Source organism: Onychomys torridus, chromosome 9 (genome assembly GCF_903995425.1).
Source record: "Onychomys torridus chromosome 9, mOncTor1.1, whole genome shotgun sequence".
Lineage (NCBI taxonomy): Eukaryota > Metazoa > Chordata > Mammalia > Rodentia > Cricetidae > Onychomys > Onychomys torridus.
The window spans coordinates 90,814,266-90,837,914 of NC_050451.1; the positions used below are offsets into that span (position 1 = coordinate 90,814,266).

At 44.2% G+C, this 23,649-nt stretch overlaps 1 protein-coding gene across 1 annotated transcript; it reads left to right on the forward strand.

Moving 5' to 3' along the window:
• The first annotated feature begins 14,469 nt into the window (after positions 1 to 14,469).
• On the forward strand, positions 14,470 to 23,027 carry Acod1 (aconitate decarboxylase 1). Its single transcript, XM_036198537.1, is given in 6 exon segments — positions 14,470 to 14,481; positions 16,999 to 17,160; positions 17,869 to 17,958; positions 19,472 to 19,677; positions 22,030 to 22,456; positions 22,458 to 23,027. Coding segments are annotated over 6 exon segments (1,467 nt in total).
• The last annotated feature ends 622 nt before the right edge of the window (positions 23,028 to 23,649 follow it).

Sequence of the window (23,649 nt, forward strand, 5' to 3'; positions counted from 1 at the left end):
CAGCACTCAGGAGGCAGAGATAGGCAGGTCTCTGTGAGTCCAAGGCCAGCCTGGTCTAGAGTGAGTTCCAAGACAGCCAGGGCTACACAGAGAAATCCTGTCCCGAAAAAAAAAAATCCAAAAATAAAGAATAATTTTATAGTCATGTATTAATTCAGTGGTTTCTATTCCTCACTTCATAACCTGGGAATTCAGTTCTTTTCTTCAGGCCTACAAAATTCCACCCAAGTTTTAATAAGTTGGTGGAGAATGAAGAAGGGGCATACATACATGCAAAGTAAACACACACTCGTGACTTTTAACAATGTAAATTGTAATTCAAAGCAAATTCATTTTAATATTCTTTCCTGAATATTTTCTTCCATACACACACACACACACACACACACACACACACACACACACACACACACACACCTGTGTATGTGCAACCCCACACATGAGCATGTTCATACACATACAACTCATTTCTTCTGGAGCACACTACACTTTATTCATGCTAGTGTGACTGACTTCTAGAAAGCATTGGGTCTGCAGTGCTTCTTCATTCCTATCTTCTTTGTTAAAATCTGCTTCTCTTTTCTTCCTTAAGGGCCGTGGAGAACAGAGCCAGACAACGGCAGGAAAGGGAAGAGCTGGGGTGCAGCTTGTGACCACCACCGTTTTAGGAAAACTAAACCAAGTAGATTCCCCTTACTTTCACCATCTTCAAAAATATTTGCATAGTGACTATGCACCAAGTGAACAACAAATAAATAGCCTAGAGAATGAAGGGTGGTTGAGCTTCTCCTAAAATGTCAGCTGACTGTAAAGTGAAACCGTAGTCGCCACCCTGAGGTTGACTCATCAGATTGTACTCAAGAGCATCACAGGAAAGAAGGCCAGGGCAGTGCCAGAGAAAGGAGCCTGAAATGCAAATACCCAGTGCCAAGTCAGCTCTTCTGATCCTGTACACAATTAGACAGATTGTTTTTTCAGTTGATGGACTGAGTAAGGCATATCACCCTCTTCAACATAAGTAGCCCTTATCTAGTCAGTAGCAGGCATTCCTACAACAGATGGGAAGTTCTTCCTCCATATAGCTCTTGAACTGGCAAGAAGGAATTTTTTTTTTCTTTTGGTAGAAAACAACTACCCTTCCTGAGTCTCAGTCCTGCTGGTGTTTGAGTGGGAATTTCAGTGCTGGCTCTATATTCTCTAGTCTTCAGATTTATCCTGGCACTACCCAAGAGCTCTTCTGGGTCTCAGTTTATTGATACTGCTTATCCCAGGGCCTGTTAGCCTCTACAGAAGTGTGAACCAACCACTGTAATAAATAAATATATTTCTCTCTCTCTCTCTCTCTCTCTCTCTCTCTCTCTCTCTCTCTCTCACACACACACACACACACACACACACACACACACACACTCAATTCTGTTCCTCTAAAGAACTCTGTCGAACACACTCTGAAATAAAGTTTCCAGGGATCAGAAAACCTGGAGCCCCTAAGCCACATGAGCTCACTCATGGGGCTCACTGTGGCTCTGAAGATGTGACCAGCACTGGCTGTAGCAGACAGTTTCAGTTCTACTCTGTGGCTCCCCACAGGGCTGTACCCAACACTACTTTGTCCAGGGGGCTGATCAACATGATTTTGCTGGAAAACAAGAGCTCTGACTGCTACTTAGCTCTACAAGAACAAAGACATGGCATTTATCAAACTTTTAACATATTTTGACAATATTTATCTAAAATTAGTGTATAAAGACATAAAATGGTACATATTGGTGGGATAAGGATGTTTTGACATATGTGTTCATGTGCAATGTTGAAATCAATCAAATGTATCTATCTCCTCAAACACTGATCACTCCTGTGTACATGTGTGTCCATGTGTGGGTATGTGTATGTAGTATGTATGTGGGTGCATGCATGGTTTTCTCATACACATAGAGACAAGAGACTGACTTTGGATATCTTCCTTCAGTTGTCCTTCACCTTATTTTATGAGACAAGATCTCCCTGAACCTGCTGAAGCTCTCTGATTGGCTAGATGAGCTGTCCATCAAGCTCTGAGGAGCCTCCTCTTCAGCACTGGAATTACAAGCTTGCACCACTACACTCTGATTTTTATATAGGTGCTGGGGATCTAAACTCAAGTCCTCATGTTTTACTGACTGAACAGTTTGCAATAAGGTCATTTATCTTTATGGTGAAAACTGGATTTTAAATCCTTTCTCCAGGTTTTTGAAATGTGTAATCCTTTGCTGTTGTCTACAATCACCCTACTGTTCAACAGCAGACCAAAACTTCTGTTTGTGGGAATTTGTTTACTTCTTCGCTTGCTTGCCTGTTTACTTAGGTTTTCTGTTGTGGGTTTTGTTGGTGTTGTTTATTTCCTTTGAAATTGAGCTTTTTGCACCTATTTAACTAATGTCATGTCCTCTGATCAACGTCTCCCCACCAACATGACTTCACTTCCAATCCCAATGAGATCAACTCTCACTATTCCACAGATAATTGAGGTCATGCAGTGCTTGGCCGGCTGTGCCTTTCTCATTTCACAAAACATGACCGGCTCCAGTTCCATCCACTCAGTCACTTCCAAGACGAGGGCATCCTTCTTGACTGAATAGCATTGCTCTCAGTGTATGTACTGTTCTTTCTGCACATCCATCACTCAGGGGACACAGGTTGTTTTCACCTCTTTGCTGTTGTGAACAGCAGTACAACGAATGTGGGAGTTCACATGGCTCTTTAATGGACTAATTTCATTTCTTTTGGGTATCAACCCACTAGTGAGTTTGGTGATTGACACAGTAATTCAACTTTTAAACCCCCATCCTGTTTCTCATGATGGCTATATGAATTTACCTTCCTACCAACCCTGTGTAAATTCTCCTTTACCCCACACCCTCACCAGCCCTTTCTACCCTTATTATTCTTAATAATGGCCACCCTGGGGTGAAGGGAGTATCACACTATGTTCTCAATGTGTATTTGCCCCATTACTGAGGTTGAATGTCTTTTCATAAACCAGTTGGCCATTGTTCATCTTCCTCTGAGATAACCACATCTGCATGGATCTAACTTGCTAGAGCTGTTTCATGAAAAGACTCCCCTTCCTCTAATGCATGCCTCTCAGTTCTGTTATAAAGCCTGTCTAGGGCAAGATAACTAAGACCATCATAGGAACTTCTTCATTCCATGGAAAGTCACTTGAAAATACCATCTCCAAGCAGAGATGCTTCGCCACCTCTGTTGCAATAAAACACCCTGATCAAAAGCTGCTTAGGGGAGGAGATGGCTTATTGGGATTTCAATTCCACATTACAGTCCATCATTTTTTGTAAGTTAAGGCAGGAACACAAGCAGCTGTGTTGTGTTCACATTCACAGTCAAGGGCAAAGAAAGAATAAACTCATGCTTGCTGGCTGGCTGGCTGGTTTAGAAGCCAGATGGCTTTCTGTCCTCTTATCCAGTTCAGGCCCAGTCTATGAAATGGTGAAACTCACATTTGGGAGAGTCTTCTCACCTCAATTAATAGTCAAGACAACCACCCCTGATGTGTCCTCAGGCTAACCTGATCTAAATGACTCCCCATTGAGACTCTCTCTCTCTAGGTTGTGTCAAGTTGAGACTTAAAACTAACCATCACAAACAAAACACCTTTTTTTATCACTCAGAGTTTTGGCTTTCTCCTATTCAAAGTGAGAGTAACAGCCAAACGTGGTGGCACACACTTCTAACTCCAGGACTGAGAAAGCTGAGACAGAGGGGTTGTGAGTTTGAGGATAGTCTAAGCCACAAAGCAAGGCTCTGTCTCAAAAGTCAACAAAAAATATTGATAGTGATGGGGACAATACTGTAAAAACATTGTAATAATGAAAGTATCTTCAACATTAGTGTATACACATACATTGAGCAAATTCAGACATTTAAGCTAGAAAAATAGAATTTCAAACTGAAATTGCTTTTCTTAATGATTTTTATTTTAATTAAAGTTTCATTACATTATTTCCCCCTTTTCCTTTTGTCCCTTCAGCCCCACCTGTTTTTAGTCTACTGTGAAAGCTGAGAGTTAGGAGATGGCTTATAGGTAAAGGCACTTGCTGCTGAGCCTGACAACGTGAGTTTGATACCAGGAACTCACATGGTGGATGGAAGGAAAGAATCAACTCCCCAAGGTTTTTCTCTACACAAGGCCATGAGCATACATGCACCCACACACATACACACACATAGACACACACAGATATGTGCATATGCAAAACTAATGTAAAAAAAAAACAAATGTCCATTTCCTTTCAATGCATCAAGGTCACACTAAACACCAGTTACATAAACTCTCCAATAGTAAATTGTAGAATCACAGAAGGTGTGATCTACACAATGACACCAAAATACACTCTCTGCCCTCAGCCACCTCAAATATTTCTTTTTGTTTTTGTTTGTTTGTTTGCTTGCTTGCTTGCTTGCTTGTTTGTTTGAAAAAAAAGGACCTACCTTTCCACTGGAAGTTGTCTATGGAGTCCACCTATATTACACAAATCCTACCTGAGATGATTCCTTGATATACACAACTACCATTGGTGCAAATATTGAATCTCTGTCTGGGCTTCCTCGATCTGGACCATGGTTGGGAATGCCAATTCAGGCTTACAAACAGCATCTAAATATGGCCATTCAAGTAGGACCGACTGTGACCACACCACCTTTTCTCTGACTCTTCATTAACTACTTAGGATAACCAGAATACCTACTCTTCCCTGATTGCCCACTATGTTTCCTTCTCTTCCACTTTTTGCTCTGTGCATGTGGAGGCATCGGGATAAAACCAAGAATGTGCTTGGCACAATGTTATGACTTTAACAGCCTTTGAGGAGTGACTGAGAAGGGGGTGTGAATGTGACAGCATTTGGTCTTCTGTGGCTTCAGGATTCCTAGCCCAGAGGTTGCAAATGTTACAGACCTGTGTTCTCAGAAGGTGTCAGGGTGACAGCCAAATGACTATTGGAAAGTATTATAGCTTAAAAGTTCTCAAAGGGCCTTCAGGATGCCAGCTAAGAGCAGTTCTTGCCAGAGAATTTTTGAAAAAACAAAAAAAGATTGCCAATGATGGTAGCAAGAGTGCAGGTCTCCCATCTCTGGCATGTCTTGGGGGTTATCAAAGTCTGGAGCTGCAGATTTCTAAAGTGATGAGTCTTAGAAGCTGGAAACAGCACTGGGGATGGACTCTCCCCTCAGGTTGAGTCCTGGAGGCTGGCTGTGCAAGTTCTCTACCTAAAGAAGAAACTCTATCACCAGTGAGTCTTGAAGGCGGTCTTTCTTCTCCAAAGAGCATCTGAGGGACAGGCCCTCAGCAAAGGAGCTAGTTATGAGCCAGACTGACTCCATTCTCAGGCTTCTTCACTCTGAAGCCTTTCTTCTCTTCCTCTTCTTAGGAATGATCTGAAAAAGTGATTTTCCCAGCTCTTCTCCCCATTGTGTAGAACCAGGTGGACCCTAAGTGTCTCAATGCATGTGCCAACAAATAAGACATAAAATGGAACTGATTAAGGAAGAACTGTCAAACCTGGAGGTGGAAGGGAGAGCACTGAGCACAAGGTACTGCTTTCTGCCTCTTTAAAGGAAGGAAAATGGGTACTTAGCTTCCCAAACAAGTTTCTGTCAGCTTCTGGTGCTTACACAGACCCTCCCATTACTTCTGTACCCTGGTTGTTCCTAGGAGCTCTACCAGAAGCCATCCTGTGCTTCAGTCTCTGTGGGTTGCAGTTTATTTCCCTGACCTCAGTGTGCTTGCGACAATTCCTTCAGTTCTTGTCCAGTGGGGATTTTTGCTTCATTCCCAGAAACCACTTCACTGACAGCTAAGATGGCAAGGTGGCCTGCCAAATGACAGTCTACTGCCGACAGCACCTTGCCCTTAGGGTTCTGGGACCCTTTCAACCCTTATAATCCCCTTCTGAAGAAGTAACTATATCTGCTGCTAGGAGAGGGATGATGGTGGTTCTGGCTACTTCTGCTAGAAGGAGGCATGGTTAAGGGGCAGGAGTCAGGGTTCTTTCAAACATCCCCGGTACCATTCCAATCGTGAACTATTCTAGGCAAGAAGAGATACACTTCTAAGAAGCTCAATAAACAGAGTTCAAATAAGAGGGCAAAGAAGATTATTACTAAAGAATATTTACAAAGGGTCTGTGAGGGAGGCTACCAGGACATTTGATGCCACATCTTGGACCATGAACCCCACAGCTCTGCTAGTTATTGGTAGATCTAGGAAGCACACTCTGTCAATTTTCATACCATATCTTTGACTATCCCTGATTGATTTACATACACAATTCTCTTCTGTGGGAGTGGTTTTTCTGGGAAATATTATATGAAGTTTGTCTTTACAAATCAAACATTCACCCAACCTTAGTCAAGCGTGTCTTGAGACTGTGTACTCATCCTTCTAACATACTGCAAAGTCAGCCCATCAGAACTAACTGACCTGTGAGAGAGCATTGTGATAGGTCTGACGGTTCTTTGTATTTCCAATGTAATTCATTCCTTCAAGTTCAGCTGACTGCACACCCTCCATTGTGCCTTGTTCCCCATTTCTCTTTTGTAAGTCTTTAATGCCTCTGACTCAGAACAATATGTGTGTCTGAGATGTGGTTCTATGGCCATGCATTGATGCATTGAACATAACAAAGCATTAAAACTGTGTCCCCACCCCTCTGCCACACACACAATATGTTGGAAGCAACAGACAGACTGATATCTGGTTATGTGCTTTTCTCAATCAGCCGGGCCAGAGAAACAATTTCTCCTCTATGAGATTCCTGTAAAAGATTGGTTAAGACAAAAGTCCCTCATTCCTTCATGTTATCGTACTTGCCACTATGCAGTTCAATAAAGAAGACGGTCTTTGTTCAGAATAACTCTTAAACTATTTCAGATTACAACTAGAAGAGAAGAGCAGAAACCAAAACTCTTCATAAATCAAACCCATTGCTGGGTAAAGGACACCAGTATTAATCTTTCTTTTTTTGTGCACCAACATCATACTCTTCTAAGAGGAAGCGTAGTCACCTCCTCAGCAATGAGAAGGTCTAGACTCCTTCCATTTCAGAAGGTTTCAACTGCCAAAGAATCTCCCTGGCCTTGTAGTGCAACCATGTGTTTACAATCTGGTCCAGGCCACCAGAGAGACTCCTACAAGTTCTGATATGGAGAAGGAGGTGGCAAGTCCTCCCACATCAGTTCTCAACCCTAATGCCACAAGAAAAGTGACATCCTGCTTGGTCCTGACATCCGCTGTAAGGGAGGAGTCAAATGTGGGTTACTGCTGAGAGAGGGAGAATCAGTCTTCCCCAGAGATGAGCCTCCTAGATGTTTACCCAAGACAAAATACCAAGTGGTTGGCCCTGAAAAAATACGTACAAGAAACAATAAACAGACTCAGCTGGTTGTGTTGGTGTATTTATGTGTGTATATGTGTATGTAAAAATAGTAACTGAAGAAAAAGAGGCCATAAATCTGAGAGGGAGTGAGGAAAAAGATGTAAATAAATTTCTAATTTAAGATTCTCTAATAAAAGTGGGTTATTAAGAGCTATATCAATTTTAGGGGACAGATGAAAAGAAAATACCCAACATCTCCAGATGGAAGCCTTTCTGAATTATGAGCATCGAATAAAGTCATCACTCTCCTTGTCATAAAAGTCAATTTTGTGATTTCTAGGATCGAAACAAGAGTGACCACACCTACTTTTCATGGGTAAGCTGTCTATCTTTTGGTTACCTAGTTCTTTCCTTACCCTGCAGGCTGCTGGACAGGCCCTCCTGGCCCAAGTTAGACACCTAAAGCACCAGTGGACACATGGACAGCCCTAGAGGAGTTGGAGCCCAGGATTGGGGCTCCAGCTTGTTCCGTGCCTCCCCTTAACATCTTTAAGAGCAGTTGTCCCTCCTCTGAATCAAGAGAAAAAGAAGTTTTTGATCAGTGCCCCCTCAGTCATCTGATAAAAGGATTTCTCCTCAAAGTTCTGCTCTGTCTGGTGTTGTCTGTAAGAAACCACTCAGTTAAGATTTTCATAACAAGGTATTATTAGTACATAGTTTGTGGTTTCAGAGTATGAAGGGCCCTCCTCAGTAAAAATGTTCATACAAATCAGAGGCTCAAACCCCTTTGCAATCCTTTCGTTCTTTAGCTATACTTTATTGCTGAGTGTTTAAGACAACAGAGGTAGTCAAGAATTAACTTTTTTTTGTTACTAAAACCAATAAAAAAAATCTAATGAGAGTTATTTTCAGGGACCTGGGAGCTATTGCTCCTTTCCCAAGCACACCATCTGCTGGGATGGGTCAGGGTCTTCTATGTGACTTCCTCTGGAAGCACAGGGAACATTCTCCTCCATTGACTTTCCTCTATGCAGGATGTACCCTGGTTAGAGTCTAGTCTTGGGGTTCCTCATGGCCTCTCTGATCAGAAGCACAAATGATTTATCAGAGTGGAGGTCTTTTGAAAGGATCCCATTGGTCCCTGATTCCTAATTGATCTTGAAGGGCAAGGACCAATTGCTGACTGCCATTTTAGGCTCTCTGTCCTCTTAGGCCTCCAAACTTTGAGAAATACCCAAAAAGACAGTTTCGTCCATATTTTAGTTTTAATTTTTGTGCAACATTTCAACAAAACCTGAATCAAAATAAATTCTGGTTTTCTTAAGGTTCGGTTTCACACAGAGTTAAAAGACTGGGTTTTGTCATGGGGCAGTCTGTTGTGTTTGAGGAGACCCTATCTTTGAGTCAGAAGGGAATGTTGAAATAAAAATATTAATTTCCTGGAGGAGTTGACAGTGCAGACCCCAGAGGAATGTGTTCCTCATTGTTCTATACAGGAGAAAATGCCTTCATATAGATTCCTTTCTAGAATCACTGAAAAAGTTATTGACCAATTGATGGCACCCTGAGGAAACACCACTAATATCCAACTCCAGTGCATGCATAGGCTCCACCATCTGTTCACTACTGTACAATAGTGCCCTGGGGAGAACCTAAAACACGCATCTGAAATACATTTCCAGAGAAAACATCACAAAGTATCCTGAGAGTCACAAAATTCAAGTCAACAAATTCCACGCATGTTAATGATAAAAAACAATTTTAAAAAACCACTTTAGATATCTGAAAAACAAAACTGAAGAACGGCAGTGAAAAAATGTTCCAACCCCTTGGGAATTTTTAGTTTGCCAATTATTGTTAGGGTTCCAGACCAACCTATCTTCTCCCCCCTTCCCCCCACCCCGCAGTAGGACAATCAACAATTCCGGTCCCTAAAGAAGGCACTTAAGACCATGAATCCACCCAACTCCTGTCCTTCATTGTGACCATGGCTTCAAGTTGCATAGAATAACACTGTGAGGCAAACCCTAACACCCCTGAAGAGAATGTTTCCTATGTCCCTCAAGAAAACAGGAATGGTTTCATATCACCACTCTGTGCTACATCAATCCTGCTGTAAAGTCCTGTCCCAAGCTTACGATGGGTTTCTGTCTTCCAGCAGACCCTCCAGCTTCCAATAGGAAGCCCTTGCAGACATGCACCTTATACCCTCCGAATGTTCCAGCACCTTCTGCATCAGGTGACCATAGCACACCTGTTGGGTATTGATCACAACTTAGCAATTTACAGGGCTCTTGGCATGATCATTGCTTATGGTGTGACAGCCAGAAATCAAGAGGTCCACATGACAAAGTCCTTGATCCAGTGCCATTTGAAAGAAAGACAGAAGGAAACAAAATGTCGGTCTCTGCCCTGAACTCCTTAGCAGGCAGTCGGGCCAGGTTTGATCAGGACCCTCACCTCAGCCCTTCATGATGGGCAGCAGATCTCCATGAAAAGAAACTAAGGGGAAACAAGACCAGCATTCCTGGCAGGGGGACGATCGGGCTCACTTCAGCAAGCCTGACCTCTGACCCTGGAGACTGACAGCTGTGCTCGTCACGTTGGAGTGGTTTCCAGAGTCCAAAGTTACAGAGTTCTGGTTTTTTGTTCTGAAGAACTACAGTGAAAAATAGGTGCTCCAAAGAACAGAAGCATGGCAAAGCCCTCTCCTCTCAGCATCCCAAACATGTTCTGTGGATTGCAATGATTCCTGATGACTCCCCCTAGGTCCCCCCATTTCATTTGTGTTGCATTCCCAGCCAATACACCAGCTGAGATGGTGACTTCTCCAGCCTCAGGTTCTGGACTTGCACATCCTCCAATGAGTGAAGTAAATAGACAGCAAATGGGAAACTATGAAACTTTATTTGCCATGTTGGAATGAAAAATTCAAAGAGGAAAATAAAAACTCAAATAGAACAGTGGATGCTCTGAGATCCCTGGTGGCAGCAGGATGCTAAACAAGATTTGATGTGAGTGCTACAGCTCTACACCCTCAACAAGCTTCAGGTGCCTAGCCCAGAAATTACAAATGTTATAGCGATGTGCTCTCAACAGTCTTCAGGGTAACAGCCAAAGACTGTTGGCAAGTACTACAGTCGGAAAGCTCTTGGAGGGCATCTGTGCAGTGCTCACTGACAGGGGTAGCAGGAGCAGTACACCTGTCTCCGGCAGGTCTTGAAGGCTGGAGTTGCAAATTTCCACAGATGTGAAGCTGTGTGTCTTGGAGGCTGCAAATAGCTGCAGGAATGAATTCCCTTCTGCTGCGGAAAAAACGTGGATGGAGCCTTGGAGGCTGAGGAGGCAATGAGTCTCCCAACCTGCAGCTGCAGTTAGAGTCCTGGAGGCTGGTCTGAGCAAGTTTCCTTCCTGCAGCAGAAGCCTCCAGTGTGGCCAGTGTGCCTCCTCCTCCCCAAGAATCCTTATAAAGGCGGCTTTCTTCTCTGGAGAACATCTGGAAGCCAAGCTTCTGTCCAGGTGGGAAACCAGCTGGGAGCAAGATTCCATCTTCAAGCTTCTTCTTCTGCAAAGAGGAGGAGCATCTGTGGGCCAGGACACGGGTCAGAACCAGGAGACTGCAGAAAGCCAGAATCCAGCCGGGTTGAGCACCTAGCTCCAAAGTCTTCCTCCTTTCTCTCCTCCAAAGAACAGTCTGTGAAGGCTGATTTTCTAGAGCTCTCCTCTATTACACTGAACCACGTGGTCCCTGATTGACCAAATGTGTGTGGAAGAAAAAAAGAAAGATGCAAAATGGGGCCAATCAGGAAAGAGCTGTCAAACCAAAGGGTTAGGAGAAGAACACTGAGCCCACCAAAACTTCCCAGTCAGGTCTCATGTTCCATTTCCTGCCATTGTTCTTCCTGTGAGGTTTTGTAGAGTTGGGGGTTGATTGGTTTGCTTATTTGGTGTATGGGGGAAGGGAAGTAATTTGTTTTGGTTTGGTTTTTTTTTGAGAATTTCTGTCTTTGCATTATTTCCACTTCTCCTTCTCCCCTTCCAACTCTGGCCACAATTCCTCACAAATTCCTCACCTCTTCTTTAGTTATTATTGATACACGCCACGGTGGTTTAAATGAAAATGGCACTATTAAGAGATGTGGCTGCAGTGGGTGCGGCTTTGTTGGAGGAAGTGTGTCACTAAGGGGTTGGCTTTGAGGTCTCAGGAAGCTCAAGCCTGGCCAGTGTGTAGCCGTCACCTTCTGCTGCTTGCATATCCAGATATAAAACTCTAAGCTACCTCTCCGGCACTGTAACTGCCTGCATGCTGTCATGCTCCCCACCATGATGATAATGGACTAAACCTCTGAACTGTGAGCCACCCCAATTAAATGTTTTCCTTTGTAAGAGTTGCTGTGGCCACTCTGGAAATCAGTATGGCGGTTTCTCAGAAAATTGGAAATAAGTCTTCCTCAAGACCCAGCTATACCACTCTTGGGCATATACCCAAGGAATGCTCAATCTTACCACAAGGACACATGCTCAACTATGTTCATAGCAGCATTATTCATAATAGCAAGAACCTGGATGCCCCTCAACCAAAGAATGGATAAAGAAAATGTGGCACATATACACAATGGAGTACTGCTCAGCAGTAAAAATCAATGACATCATGATATCCGTTTGCAGGCAAATGGATGGAACTAGAAAATATCATTTTGAGTGAAGTAACCCAGACTCAGAAGAACAAACATAGTATGTACTCACTCATAAGTGGATACTAAATGGGAGGGAAGTGATGGCCAGACTGCAACCCACAGCTCCAGAGAGGCTAGCTAACAGGAAAAGACCCTAGGAGGGACACATGGATGACCCTGTGAAGGAGAAGTGGATGAAATCTACATGAGTGGACTGGGTGTGGTGGGGGGGTGGCAGAGGGTGAGGAGTGGGGGATGAGAACATAGGGAAATGGGAGGGTCAAGCTGAAACAGAGACAGAGTGGAAGGGCAGGGAGAGAGATACCATGATAGATGAGGAGATCATGGTAATAGGAAGAGGCAGGGTGCTGGGGAGGCTCTCAGGAATCCACAAGGATGACCCATCCTTGGAGTGCTGGCAGTGGTCCAGAGGGTGCCTGGACTGGTCTACTATGGTGACCAGTCCAGTGAATACCCTGTCATCATAGAGTCACTTTGTCCAGTGACAGATGGAGGCAGATATAGAAATCCACAGCCAGGCACCAGGCTGAGCTCTGGGAATCCAATTGATGAGAGAGAGGAGGAGGGATTCTGCAGGTGAGGGACGTCAAGATCATGATGGGAGGATGTGCAGAGATGACCAGCCACACTAGTGGAAGCCCATGAACTGTGGACTGGTGGCTGTGGAGCCCCCATGGGACTGAACTAGGCCCTCTGGATATGGAAGATCACTGTTTGACTCAAACTGTTTGGGGGCACCCAGGCAGGTGAATCAGGATCTGTCCCTGGTACATGGGCAGGCTTCTGGGATCTAGTGCCTGTAGTGTGACACCTTGCACAGCCTTGGTGCAGTAGGGAGGGACTTGGACCTGCCTAGGCTCAGTATGCTGGGCTCTGCTGACTCCCCATGGGAGACCTTGATTTAGGGGATGTGGGGATGTGGGGTGGCTTGGGAGAGAGGGCTGGAGGCGGGAGGAGGGTGGAGGAGGGGTCTATGGCTGATATGTGGAGTAAGTAGAAAATTTCTTAATAAAGAAAAATGAAAAAAAAAGAAAAAGCAAAGTTGAAAAATAAATAAATAAATAAATAAATAAATAAATAAATAAATAAATAAATAAGAGTTGCTGTGGTCATGGTGCCTCTACACAGCAATAAAACCCTAACTAAGACACACACACACACACACACACACACACACACACACACACACACACACTCATGATATATGTAACATATATTTATGATGATGATGATGGTGGTGGTGATTGAATGACATAGGAAGCTCATCCCTGGAGAAAACCAATGCTCCTCCTCACAGAAGCTATTGATTGCCTATAACTCTTCATTTGGGGAGAGTCTTGTGAAGTTTCCCCATCTGTGACAACATGTCAACTGGTGTTATTAGTATGCAGGTCTTGTTTGGGCAAACACAGTGTGGATATTTCATGGGTGCTCCTTCCCAGTCTTGTCTAGAAAATACTGTCCAGTAGCATGCATCCTGGTCCTCTGGTCTTGCACTGTTTCCACCTCTTTCACAATGGCCCCTGAGCCCTAGGTGTGGGGGTTTCATTGTAGGTATACCAAGTAAGGTTGGGCACCCCACGCTCGTTTATTCTTTGCATGTTGACTAGCTGTGGATCTCTGTAATAGTTTCTGTGTGCTGCAAAAAGAGGCCTCTTTGATGAGGGGTTGAGAGCTGCACCATCTGTGGGTGTAAGGATAAGTATTTAAATGTAGCCAGAAGTTATATCTGTTTATAAAAATGACAGTAGGAAGGTCTCTTCTGGGTTTATGACCTCATCAGCCACCGGTCAGAGACTCTATTCTCAGTACCATGCATGAATTCACTTCTGCTAAACAGGTTCTAAGTCCAGTAAGACACAGCCAGGATTTGGGGGTTTGGTTTTGTTGTTTGAATCATTCCGGGAAGCTGGTTCACTGATTGCTGGATGGTGACAATGGGCTATCAATGAGCAGGCTACTGGAAGGGACTCCTTGCCCTTGGGGTTCTGGGCATATTTGTCATATTTGTGCCTTTTCCTTATGATATACTTTCAAGAGTGGGATACCTAGTAAAGAGAGTGTGCGTTCTTCTGATATATGCTCTCTAGCATATATGGACAGTCCATCCCTTTTAAACCATAAACACACACACACACTCATAATATCCTGGCTACAATACAGCTTCCTCTCATCAACTCTGCACCTACAAGCGAGCTCAGTACATCATTACAAAAGAAGTCTAAGTGAGGTCATGTGGGAAGTGTTGAAATGGTGGCAGTTCCATGGTTAAAATAAAAGTGAAAGGGAAGAAAGTGGAGGGAAGGGTTGAGTATAAAGGCACAGAGCTGGTGAAGGCACCCAGCCAGCAGCTGCTCCGGTAGATCACTCCTGAGCCAGAGCTCCTCCTCCAGTGCAGCATGATGCTCAAGGTATTGTAACCCTGGCTGTAGCTTGCCTAAATTGCTTTTCTGGCTTGATTCTTCCTTTCTCAATTGGTTGACCTTTTCATAGCCATCTGCTCTGCTGCAGAAATGACGTTTTAACTTTTCTCTCGGAGCCTCTGGGCTGCCTAATAAGCTGCATGTTAGTTCTCGTCAGTGTTTGACAAATGAGAGACATGATCCCATCGCTTCCTCCTAGCAAGAAAGTGCCATTGTAAGTTCACTGAATCTCCACCTCTTGCTTTTATATGTGCCCTCTGTGTGATACAAACAGATTGCATCTCTAATTATCTGTTTGCTGTCACGGTCCCTGTCATCTCCTGGTAAGCTTTTTGAGTAAAAAGCCTCACTTACATCATGAGTTCACAAGGGCTCCTGACATTTGCTATTAAGTGACTCCATTCTCTGCCTTAATCTATACATTAGTCACAGTGTTTCACTAAAAAGATATGCAAATGCCACTATAAAGTCAAGTACACCAGCATGACATTTGACATACAGATGAAGTATGACTCAGAGAACTGAGCAGCAGCGATTATTCCCCTTACAATCTCTCTCTTCAAGGTCAGGGAAGGTGATTTGTTCTTTAGCTCACTGATCATATTCAGCACTATCAGGGGAGCCCACTGGTCTCAGAGTCATAAGTTATATGAGCATGGCCTTCTAATTCTATCCCCACACCTTGGGATCTATGCTGGTGCTCTCACCTGCTACTCAGCCATCCAGTCAGTGGTCAACTGGTACTTGGAAATTAAGTCAGAAGATTTGTTTGTTTGTTTGTTTGTTTGTTTGTTTGTTTGTTTGTTTAGAGACAGGGTTTCTGTGTAGCTTTGCACCTTTCCTGGATCTTGCTCTGTAGACCAGTCTGGCCTCAAATTCACAGAGATCCACCTGCCTCTGCCTCCCGAGTACTAGGATTAAAGGCGTGCACCACCACCGCCCAGAAAGTCAGAAGATTATTAAGTCAGTTCTTCTCCCTATTTCCCTCCCTCTTCTGCATGTAAAGTGTTTATCAAAACATTTACCAGCCTGGAAAACAGTATTACAGTTTTCCTCTGCCCTAACCAGAAACATCCACTGCAGTATCCTTTTATTCTCCCGGCCATCTCCTCTCCTGCTTTCTCCTATTCCAAGATCCCTTCATTTTCTATCCAAGTTTTCAAGATGCAACAAATACTCCATTCTTTTTAAAATGACAGTCTTTATCTGACTGATAAATCTGAAGACTCTAAGAATGGGTTAGACAAGCTCATGGGAACTCACGAACTTTAGACCAACAGCTGTGGAGCCTGCATGATACCAGACTAGGCCCTCTGCATAAGGGAGACAGTTCTGTAGCTGGATCTGTTTAAGGGCCCCTGGCAGTGTGATCAGGATCTCTCCCTGGTGCGTGAGCTGGCTTTTTGGAGCCCACTACCTATGGTCAGATGCCTTGCCCACCCTTGTTGCAATGGGAAGGGCCTTGGTCCTCTCTCAACTGAATGTACCAGGCTTTGCTGGCTCCCCATTGGAGCCCTTACCCTTTTGGAGGAGGGGATGGGGTGGGGAAGACTAGAGGAGAGTGGGAGGAAGGATGAGGGGGGATCTGTGGTTGGTATATAAAATGAATAAAAATATTTTCTTAAATAAAAGAAAAGAATGGGGTTAGGGCTGAGGTGGGAAGATTGTCACAAGTTCAAGGTCAACCTGAGCTAAACAGTGAGTCAAGGCTAGCCAAGGCCACATAGAAAGACCCTGCCTCAGAAAAAGGAAAAAGACTAGTGGGTAGCGAAGGTGGAGGATTTCCACATAGGCACTGGTTCTACTCTCTGACTCTGCTTTGACAGTGAGTTCAGTGCGAGAGACACTTCCGATTCTTTAATCTGGTAAGTCCTCCAGCTGCCATTTGTAAACAAAGAAAAGGAAGTAAAGCAATAATGTGATCATGAGATGGGGAAAGGGAAACTCTGAAGAGTTTGTTACAAGAACTCAGTGCCAGGCATGTGGTGACACGCCCTTCTGGCTGGATATCTTTACATTTCTTCTCCTGTGAAGGCATGTAGAAACAAAAGAATTACCTGTGCATTGAAGGGCTTGACAGTTAAAGGAACTGCAAAGTCCTCTACTACCACTTAAGAAACACAAATCATCCTGCCCTGGGGGGTTGTATCTGATTTAGGAGCAGAGACAGAACTCCTTCTACATACACTGATCACATAACACAATATCCTTCCAGCCCCCTTTCCCACCTCCCCTGTCTGGTTCTGCCAGGCTTCCCTTCACCATCCTCATCAAGCTCAGTCGTCTGTATCAGTGTGACTGGGCAAAGAACTTAATGATTGCATATTTCTAAATCCTCACGCCTAATGTAGTGGGTGCCTAGTGCACATCACTATTTAAACACAAATTCAATCACATCAACCAGGTTTCTTCTCACAGATCAAAACTCTTTACCTCAAGGTCTCTTAGCACAAGAAGTGAGTGGATTCACAGCGGTGCGCTGTTCTAACCCTCTTCTCTCTGTAGTCTGTCACAGAAAGCTTCGCCAGCATGATTCACGGCTTGAAAGTGGATCATCTGACAGATGGTGTCATTCAGAGGAGCAAGAGGATGATCCTGGATTCTCTGGGCGTTGGTTTCCTGGGAACAGGCACAGAAGTGTTTCACAAAGTCACCCAATATAGTAAAGTAAGAAGTCCAAAGTTTGCTTTCAAGATTAAACACAAGCGTGTGCATGAGCACACTCCAGAAGTCTGTGCCTGTGTTCAACTTAGTTTGATTGCATGTGATATGGATAGCATTGTTCTGTACATTTTTATGAGTCCCTCTGTTTCATGATATGATTTTTAAAGCCCATTCCTACCCATTACTAATTCAGGCCCAAAAACCATTCACTGGCAATACCTCACAGCTGTTCACTTGTATGACTAAAAGTACGTTTCAACCCAAAAATCTTAGAAGTGAAAACACTTAACCACAGACAGCTTCTTCATGCAAATACTCTCTGGAGAAAAGTCTGTTCAAGTGCTCTGAGCACAAAGTAGGCATTGCCATGGGAGACACAGCAGCCTCTCTCAGCCGGACTTGCTTGCTGTGAACAGCTAGTCTGCCCCATGCCATCTCCCACGCCCAGTATTTACCCCAAGATCAAGTAAGAGTGGATTCAAGCTCACTTGAATGGAGTTTCTAGATCATGACTTGGGGATAAGCAGATGTATCCCTCTCCCTTACATGACCGATGTGTATTCCTCGGCAAGGAAGAGAGACTTCCCACTAGCTAGGCTGCTCTCTCAGGGGATCGGAGACACTGATGTCAGGATGCCTTGAGGACGAAGGAGAACTCTTGAAATGTCAGCTCAGTATATTGTTGTGTTAACTGGTTTTCCTCTGTTCCAGATCTACAGTTCCAATACCTCCAGCACTGTTTGGGGTCGACCTGACTTCAGGCTCCCACCCACATATGCTGCTTTTGTTAACGGTGTCGCTGTAAGAAAGTTTACCAGCTTTTTCTACAATTAAATCATAAATCATAAATTCAAGACAGGAAAATTATTCACAAATGAGATCACTGGGGTTCAGAGATCTGACATGCCTGCCCTTACTCCTCATGTTCATGTTTCTACAATAAAATGGGCCTTTTCCAACACGTTATAAAGTAGAAGTAGAAGGCTCTAGACTAAAAGCACCTGGAAGATACTCTAATTCTGGACCTTGAATGGATATAGCAAAAATGCATGATGGATATGCAATCCAAGATCCAGACATAATGCCTTCTTGATTGCTTCTGTTGCGGGCCCCAGTATCTGTACAGTAATGTTCTCTTTATTTAGTTATTTGGGTATTTATTCAGAAGGAAACAGTGACCACACAGTACCTCTATTTTCTCAATGAAAAATTAGAACTTCTCATCTGACATAATTTTCAAGTTATTTCCTGTGTGTCAGGGAAAGTCCACAAGATGTAATATAGATATGCACATGTTTGGATTTGAGAGTTATATTGACTGATTTGTGAGGACAGCAGCTCAGACTAAGCAAATAAAACCCACTGGCATGGCAATAAGAAACACACCAGCCACATCAGATAGACACACAATCTATTTTAAATGAACTTCTGGTTATTACTAACTGTTTCATATGTGGAAAAATTAAATGGTTGAGATGAAAAGGGAAGAAAACCTCAAGGCATAAAACAACCATCGGAAAAGAGCTAGCTAATGTAGGCTTGGGGGCTCTTTGCTGTTCTCGCAACTTTGACAAAACTTTTAAATTACTTCATGACAGAGACACAAAAATATATGGCCCAATCTATAATAAATGACATTAAATTTTTAGTGTGACTTATTTAAAGGGAGAAGGGCAGGGAAGCCTTATGGGGGAGAATGTAGATCTCCCCAGGAGCTGTGGTCTCCAGGGCAGAACTCAGCATCCTCCAGGAAACCACTGGCTCCTCTCCGAGGACCTGCCTTCCTCTGACAAAGGAGCTGGGGCCACTGTCATCCCACCTTGAGGTTAAGAGCCAGTTGTTGCTGGGCATGGGCCCTACCCTAAGTGTGGTTAATATACCTGGAGAGATGCCATTGGAAAAAACTAGTTTTTCCTTTGCAAACAATGTCAATTTGTATTTCTTGTTTTACTTTTCTTTTTTTTTTAATCTAGTTTGATAGTTTTTTTGTGTGTTTGTTTGTCTGCCTGTTTATTTGCTAAAGAGAGAAAGAAAGAAAAGGCATGGAGTTAGGGTGGGTGGGGAGATGGGGAGTACCTGGGAGGAGTTGGGAGAGGGAAAACCATGATCAAAATCTATGCTATGACTTTTTCAATACAAAAAAATTAATTAATTTTTTTAAAAAAAAGAATCAGTCCATTTTTAGGGTGTAATGTCAGGTAACGGGGTTCCTAAACCTCTCAAGGTCATTGCTAAATTAAATACTTAGCCAGTCCAAAAGCCAGGGCGTTTTTAAGGGCGTTTTTAAGGGGGTTTGTTTCTGTCTATCACACAGGTTCACTCCATGGATTTTGATGACACATGGCACCCTGCCACCCACCCTTCTGGGGCTGTCCTACCAGTCCTCACAGCTCTATCTGAAGCCTTGCCTCAGACTCCAAAGTTTTCTGGCCTTGACCTGCTGCTGGCATTCAATGTTGGTATTGAAGTACAAGGACAATTAATGCACTTCTCCACGGAAGCCAAGGACATACCAAAGAGGTATAGTGAGAGACTGTGCCATCAGGGAGAGCCACACTGCCCTCTGTCTGTCAGTGGCTGTCTGTGCAGAGCTGTCTGGCTTAGAAGCTGAATGTGTTTTGGAAATGGTTGTGAAAACATCCTTTGGGCTAGTCAAGTCAACCTAGCTACTAGGAGATGAGATAATTTGGAGGTCTGTCTCTCCGAGGTGATTCCTATCACTTGCATCCAGGAGTATTCTGGGTATCACAGGATTCCCTCAAGCTGGAATTACAGGCAGTTGTGAGCCACGAGTTGTAAGGCTTGGAACCCAAGTTGAGTCCTCTGCAAGAGCAGTACGTGCCCTTAAGTGCTGGACCATCTCCCCAGCCTCTATAATTTTTTGTGAATTGCATTTTTGTTCTCTGAAAGTTTCATAATTTATTCACTGTATGTTGATCATATCCTCTGTCCAATTATCCCTTATATCCCCCACTTCATCTTTTTCCCAGCTGAACATCTTTTTCTTTTTTTTTATGAGTAACCCTGAGTCCAATTAGTGCTACCCATATACTTGTGTGTGGGTGATCACACACTAGGGCCACATCCTCAAAGGGGAGTGACTCTTCCCCACCTCAGCAGTCATCAACTGCAGTGTTCCCTCCCACAGGGGTGGGACTCTTGCCCCCTGCCCCGTTGATGTGGAACTTTGACTGGCTTGATCTTGTGCAGGTCTTGTGAGAGTAACCACAGCTGCTGGGAGTTGGTGTGTACAATAGACATGTCATGTCTAGAAGTCAACATTCTAGAGCTCTCTTCCCATCTGCCAGCTCTTATATTATTTCTTCCCCCTCTTCTTTGAAGTTCCTGAGCCTTGGACAGTGGCACGTTGGTATAGATGGGTATCCCATCAACTGCTGAGCTCTCAGAGCTATTTATGATCAGAACTTTGGCCAGTTGTGATTCTCTGCATTAACCACTGCCTACTGAAGAAAAAAGAAAGGAGCTTCTCTGATAGCAGCACAAATTTATAGGTGCTGCTATATTAGAACTATTTAAAATGCAGTTTAACAGTATGGACCATTTGGCAAAACAACAGTAGATTCCAACCCACTGCCTTTCCCCAGGACCTATGATCTCCCCAGTCATGGGCTTTGACCAGATTTATAGTACCAGGCATAAAATCTATCCTGTGCAGCAGACCTCAAACCCAATCAGAAAGCAGTCAGCTACTCCCACAATTTCCCTGACACTATTGCACCAGTGGGTACTCTTGCCAGCAGATCACTTAGTGTTGTGGCGTGTGATGTCCAGTGTTGGGTTTGGATGTCTTTTCCCCCCAGCAACCTAAGTAGCACCTTCTACTAGCTACCTGGCAGAGAGAGAGGGAGGGAGGGAGGGAGGGAGGGAGGGAGGGAGGGAGGGAAGGAGGAAGAGAGAGAGAGAGAGAGAGAGAGAGAGAGAGAGAGAGAGAGAGAATTAGTTTGTTTCCTGGTCAATTTGAGGTTGATTTCTCTGTGTCCTGCATCAAAGTGAGTGATGTCTTCAGCTAGAGGGTCTCACACTATGGTGATGATTGGTAACCAAGAGCAACCACATTAGCTTGCGTTGTTTTGGGTCCTTTTGTGGGCCAGCAATTCATAGGGAGGTCACCCTTGCCTGACACTGAAATTTTCATTTATTAACCCATGTCTTCTGGAAGGAGCATTGCCTGCCTATGCAGAGTCCTTCTGCTAAACCTCCCTTAGTTTATAAAATATTCTATATTTTAATTAGCTTACAAAGTAGTGGGTTCTAATAAGGCTTCCTCACGTAGCCTTAGTTTTGGCTAAAGCAGCCCCTACTTTTTCCACTCAATCTCTTGTATCCCCATGTCAACTTTTAACCTGATATTCCCCCAACTCTTTCCATGTCCCTTGATTTCTACTGTCCTCTCTAACTGACTGTTTTCCTTGGGCTGGAGCACTGTAGGTTTCCATATAGCTTTGTCGTGCCCCCTTCTTTTTGATTAACTCTTTTACTGACATCTCATTTCCCCACTACCCATGGCCTCCATGTTTGAAGTTTTCCAACCCCTTTATCTCCCTCTCTATTTTCATTTTACCTGTATTTTACTACCCCCTCTCCTTTAAGGTATTCACACCAGTGGCCTGTCTCCAGGATGCTGGCTTCTACCTACACCCCAGGTTAAACACATTAACCAAGAGATCCACATATAAGAGAAAATATGCAGCATTTGTCTTTCTGAGCCTGCATGACCTCACTCAATGTAATTTTCTCCACTTCCATCCATTTACATACAAATCTCATGATTTTGTTTCCATTGTCTATATATACCACATTTTCCTTATCCACCCCTCCCCATCAGTTGAATTTCCTGCTTTTGCTTTTCAGGTTCCATCCTCCCTCTGTGGTGGGGACTTTGGGAAGTGCCGCTGCTGCATCCAAGTTTTTAGGGCTCAGCTTGACAAAGTGCCGAGAGGCCCTGGCTGTTGCTGTTTCTCATGCTGGGGCACCCATAGCAAATGCTGCCACTCAGACCAAGCCCCTTCACATCGGCAATGCAGCCAAGCATGGGCTGGAAGCCACGTTCCTGGCAATGCTGGGTCTCCAAGGAAACAAGCAGATCTTGGACCTGGGGTCAGGGTTCGGTGCCTTCTATGCCAACTACTCCCCCAAAGGTCTTCCAAGCCTGGATTCTCACATCTGGCTGCTGGATCAGCAAGATGTGGCCTTCAAGAGCTTCCCAGCGCATCTAGCTACCCACTGGGTGGCAGATGCAGCTGCAGCTGTGAGAAAGCACCTCATGGTTTCAGAAAGAGGCCCCGCTTCCTACTGACCACATTGACAGAATTGTGCTCAGGATCCCTGATGTCCAGTATGTAAACAGGCCCTTCCCAGACTCCGAGCATGAAGCTCGCCATTCCTTCCAGTACGTGGCCTGCGCCATGCTGCTCGATGGCAGTGTCACCGTCCTGTCCTTCCACAGCCAGCAGATCAATAGGCCACAGGTGAGAGAGCTGCTCAAGAAAGTGGAGCTGGAACACCCTCCCGACAACCTGCCAAGCTTTAACACACTGTACTGTGAGATAAGCGTCACTCTTAAGGATGGCACCACCTTCACTGAACGCTCTGATACCTTCTATGGTCACTGGAGGAAACCACTGAGCCAGGAGGACTTGCAGAAGAAGTTCCGAGCCAATGCCTCGAAGGTGCTGTCTAGGGACACAGTGGAGAGCCTTATAAAGGTAGTAGGAAACCTAGAAAACCTAGACGACTGTTCCACGTTAACCACACTTCTGAAAGGACCCTCTGTCCAAGAGGAGGCCTCAGAACTATCCCGCATGTTCTCTTTCCATCACACAGCTTCGCCCAGGCTTACCAGCAGCTAAACAACTTTGCACTAGAGGAGATTCAATTGTTTGCTTTATTGCCCATCCACCCAGCAATGAACAGAGCAAAGTAGAGAGTCCATAAACAGATGAGTGTATTTGGAAGGAGTCTTGTCCTACAAGCTTGATAGGACCATCCCAACTACCTTCAAGATAATATTCAAGAAACAAACAACGCACAATCTTCTGTGTATTTCCAAGGGTAAAGTCTAAGACCCTATGATCTGCTTATAATCTTTTCTGAGTAATTATTTATTACCTCTGGGAACTCCACACATGCTGCTGGCTGCAGGTGGAGCGAGCTCTAGTCTGGGTCACCTCCCATCCAGAGACAATGGGTACTCCCCTACCCTCCTGTCTACAATGGCTGGTTTGAGAGATTGGCAGGTTTAATGTTGCCTCCTTTTCCTTCCACACATAGCCCTGAGTGTGTAGCTAAGATTCTTCTGCTTCAGGTCCTCTACTGAAGACATGAAAGACAGTCTGGGATGGGGTAGGACAGTTTGACTTAGGACCCCCAGTCTCACTCTTTACAACACATAATAATAATAATCAGTTAGCTCAAAAAATTATTTTGAGGAAATTGGACAGATGACAAGTCAGAAATACAATAAAAATGAAA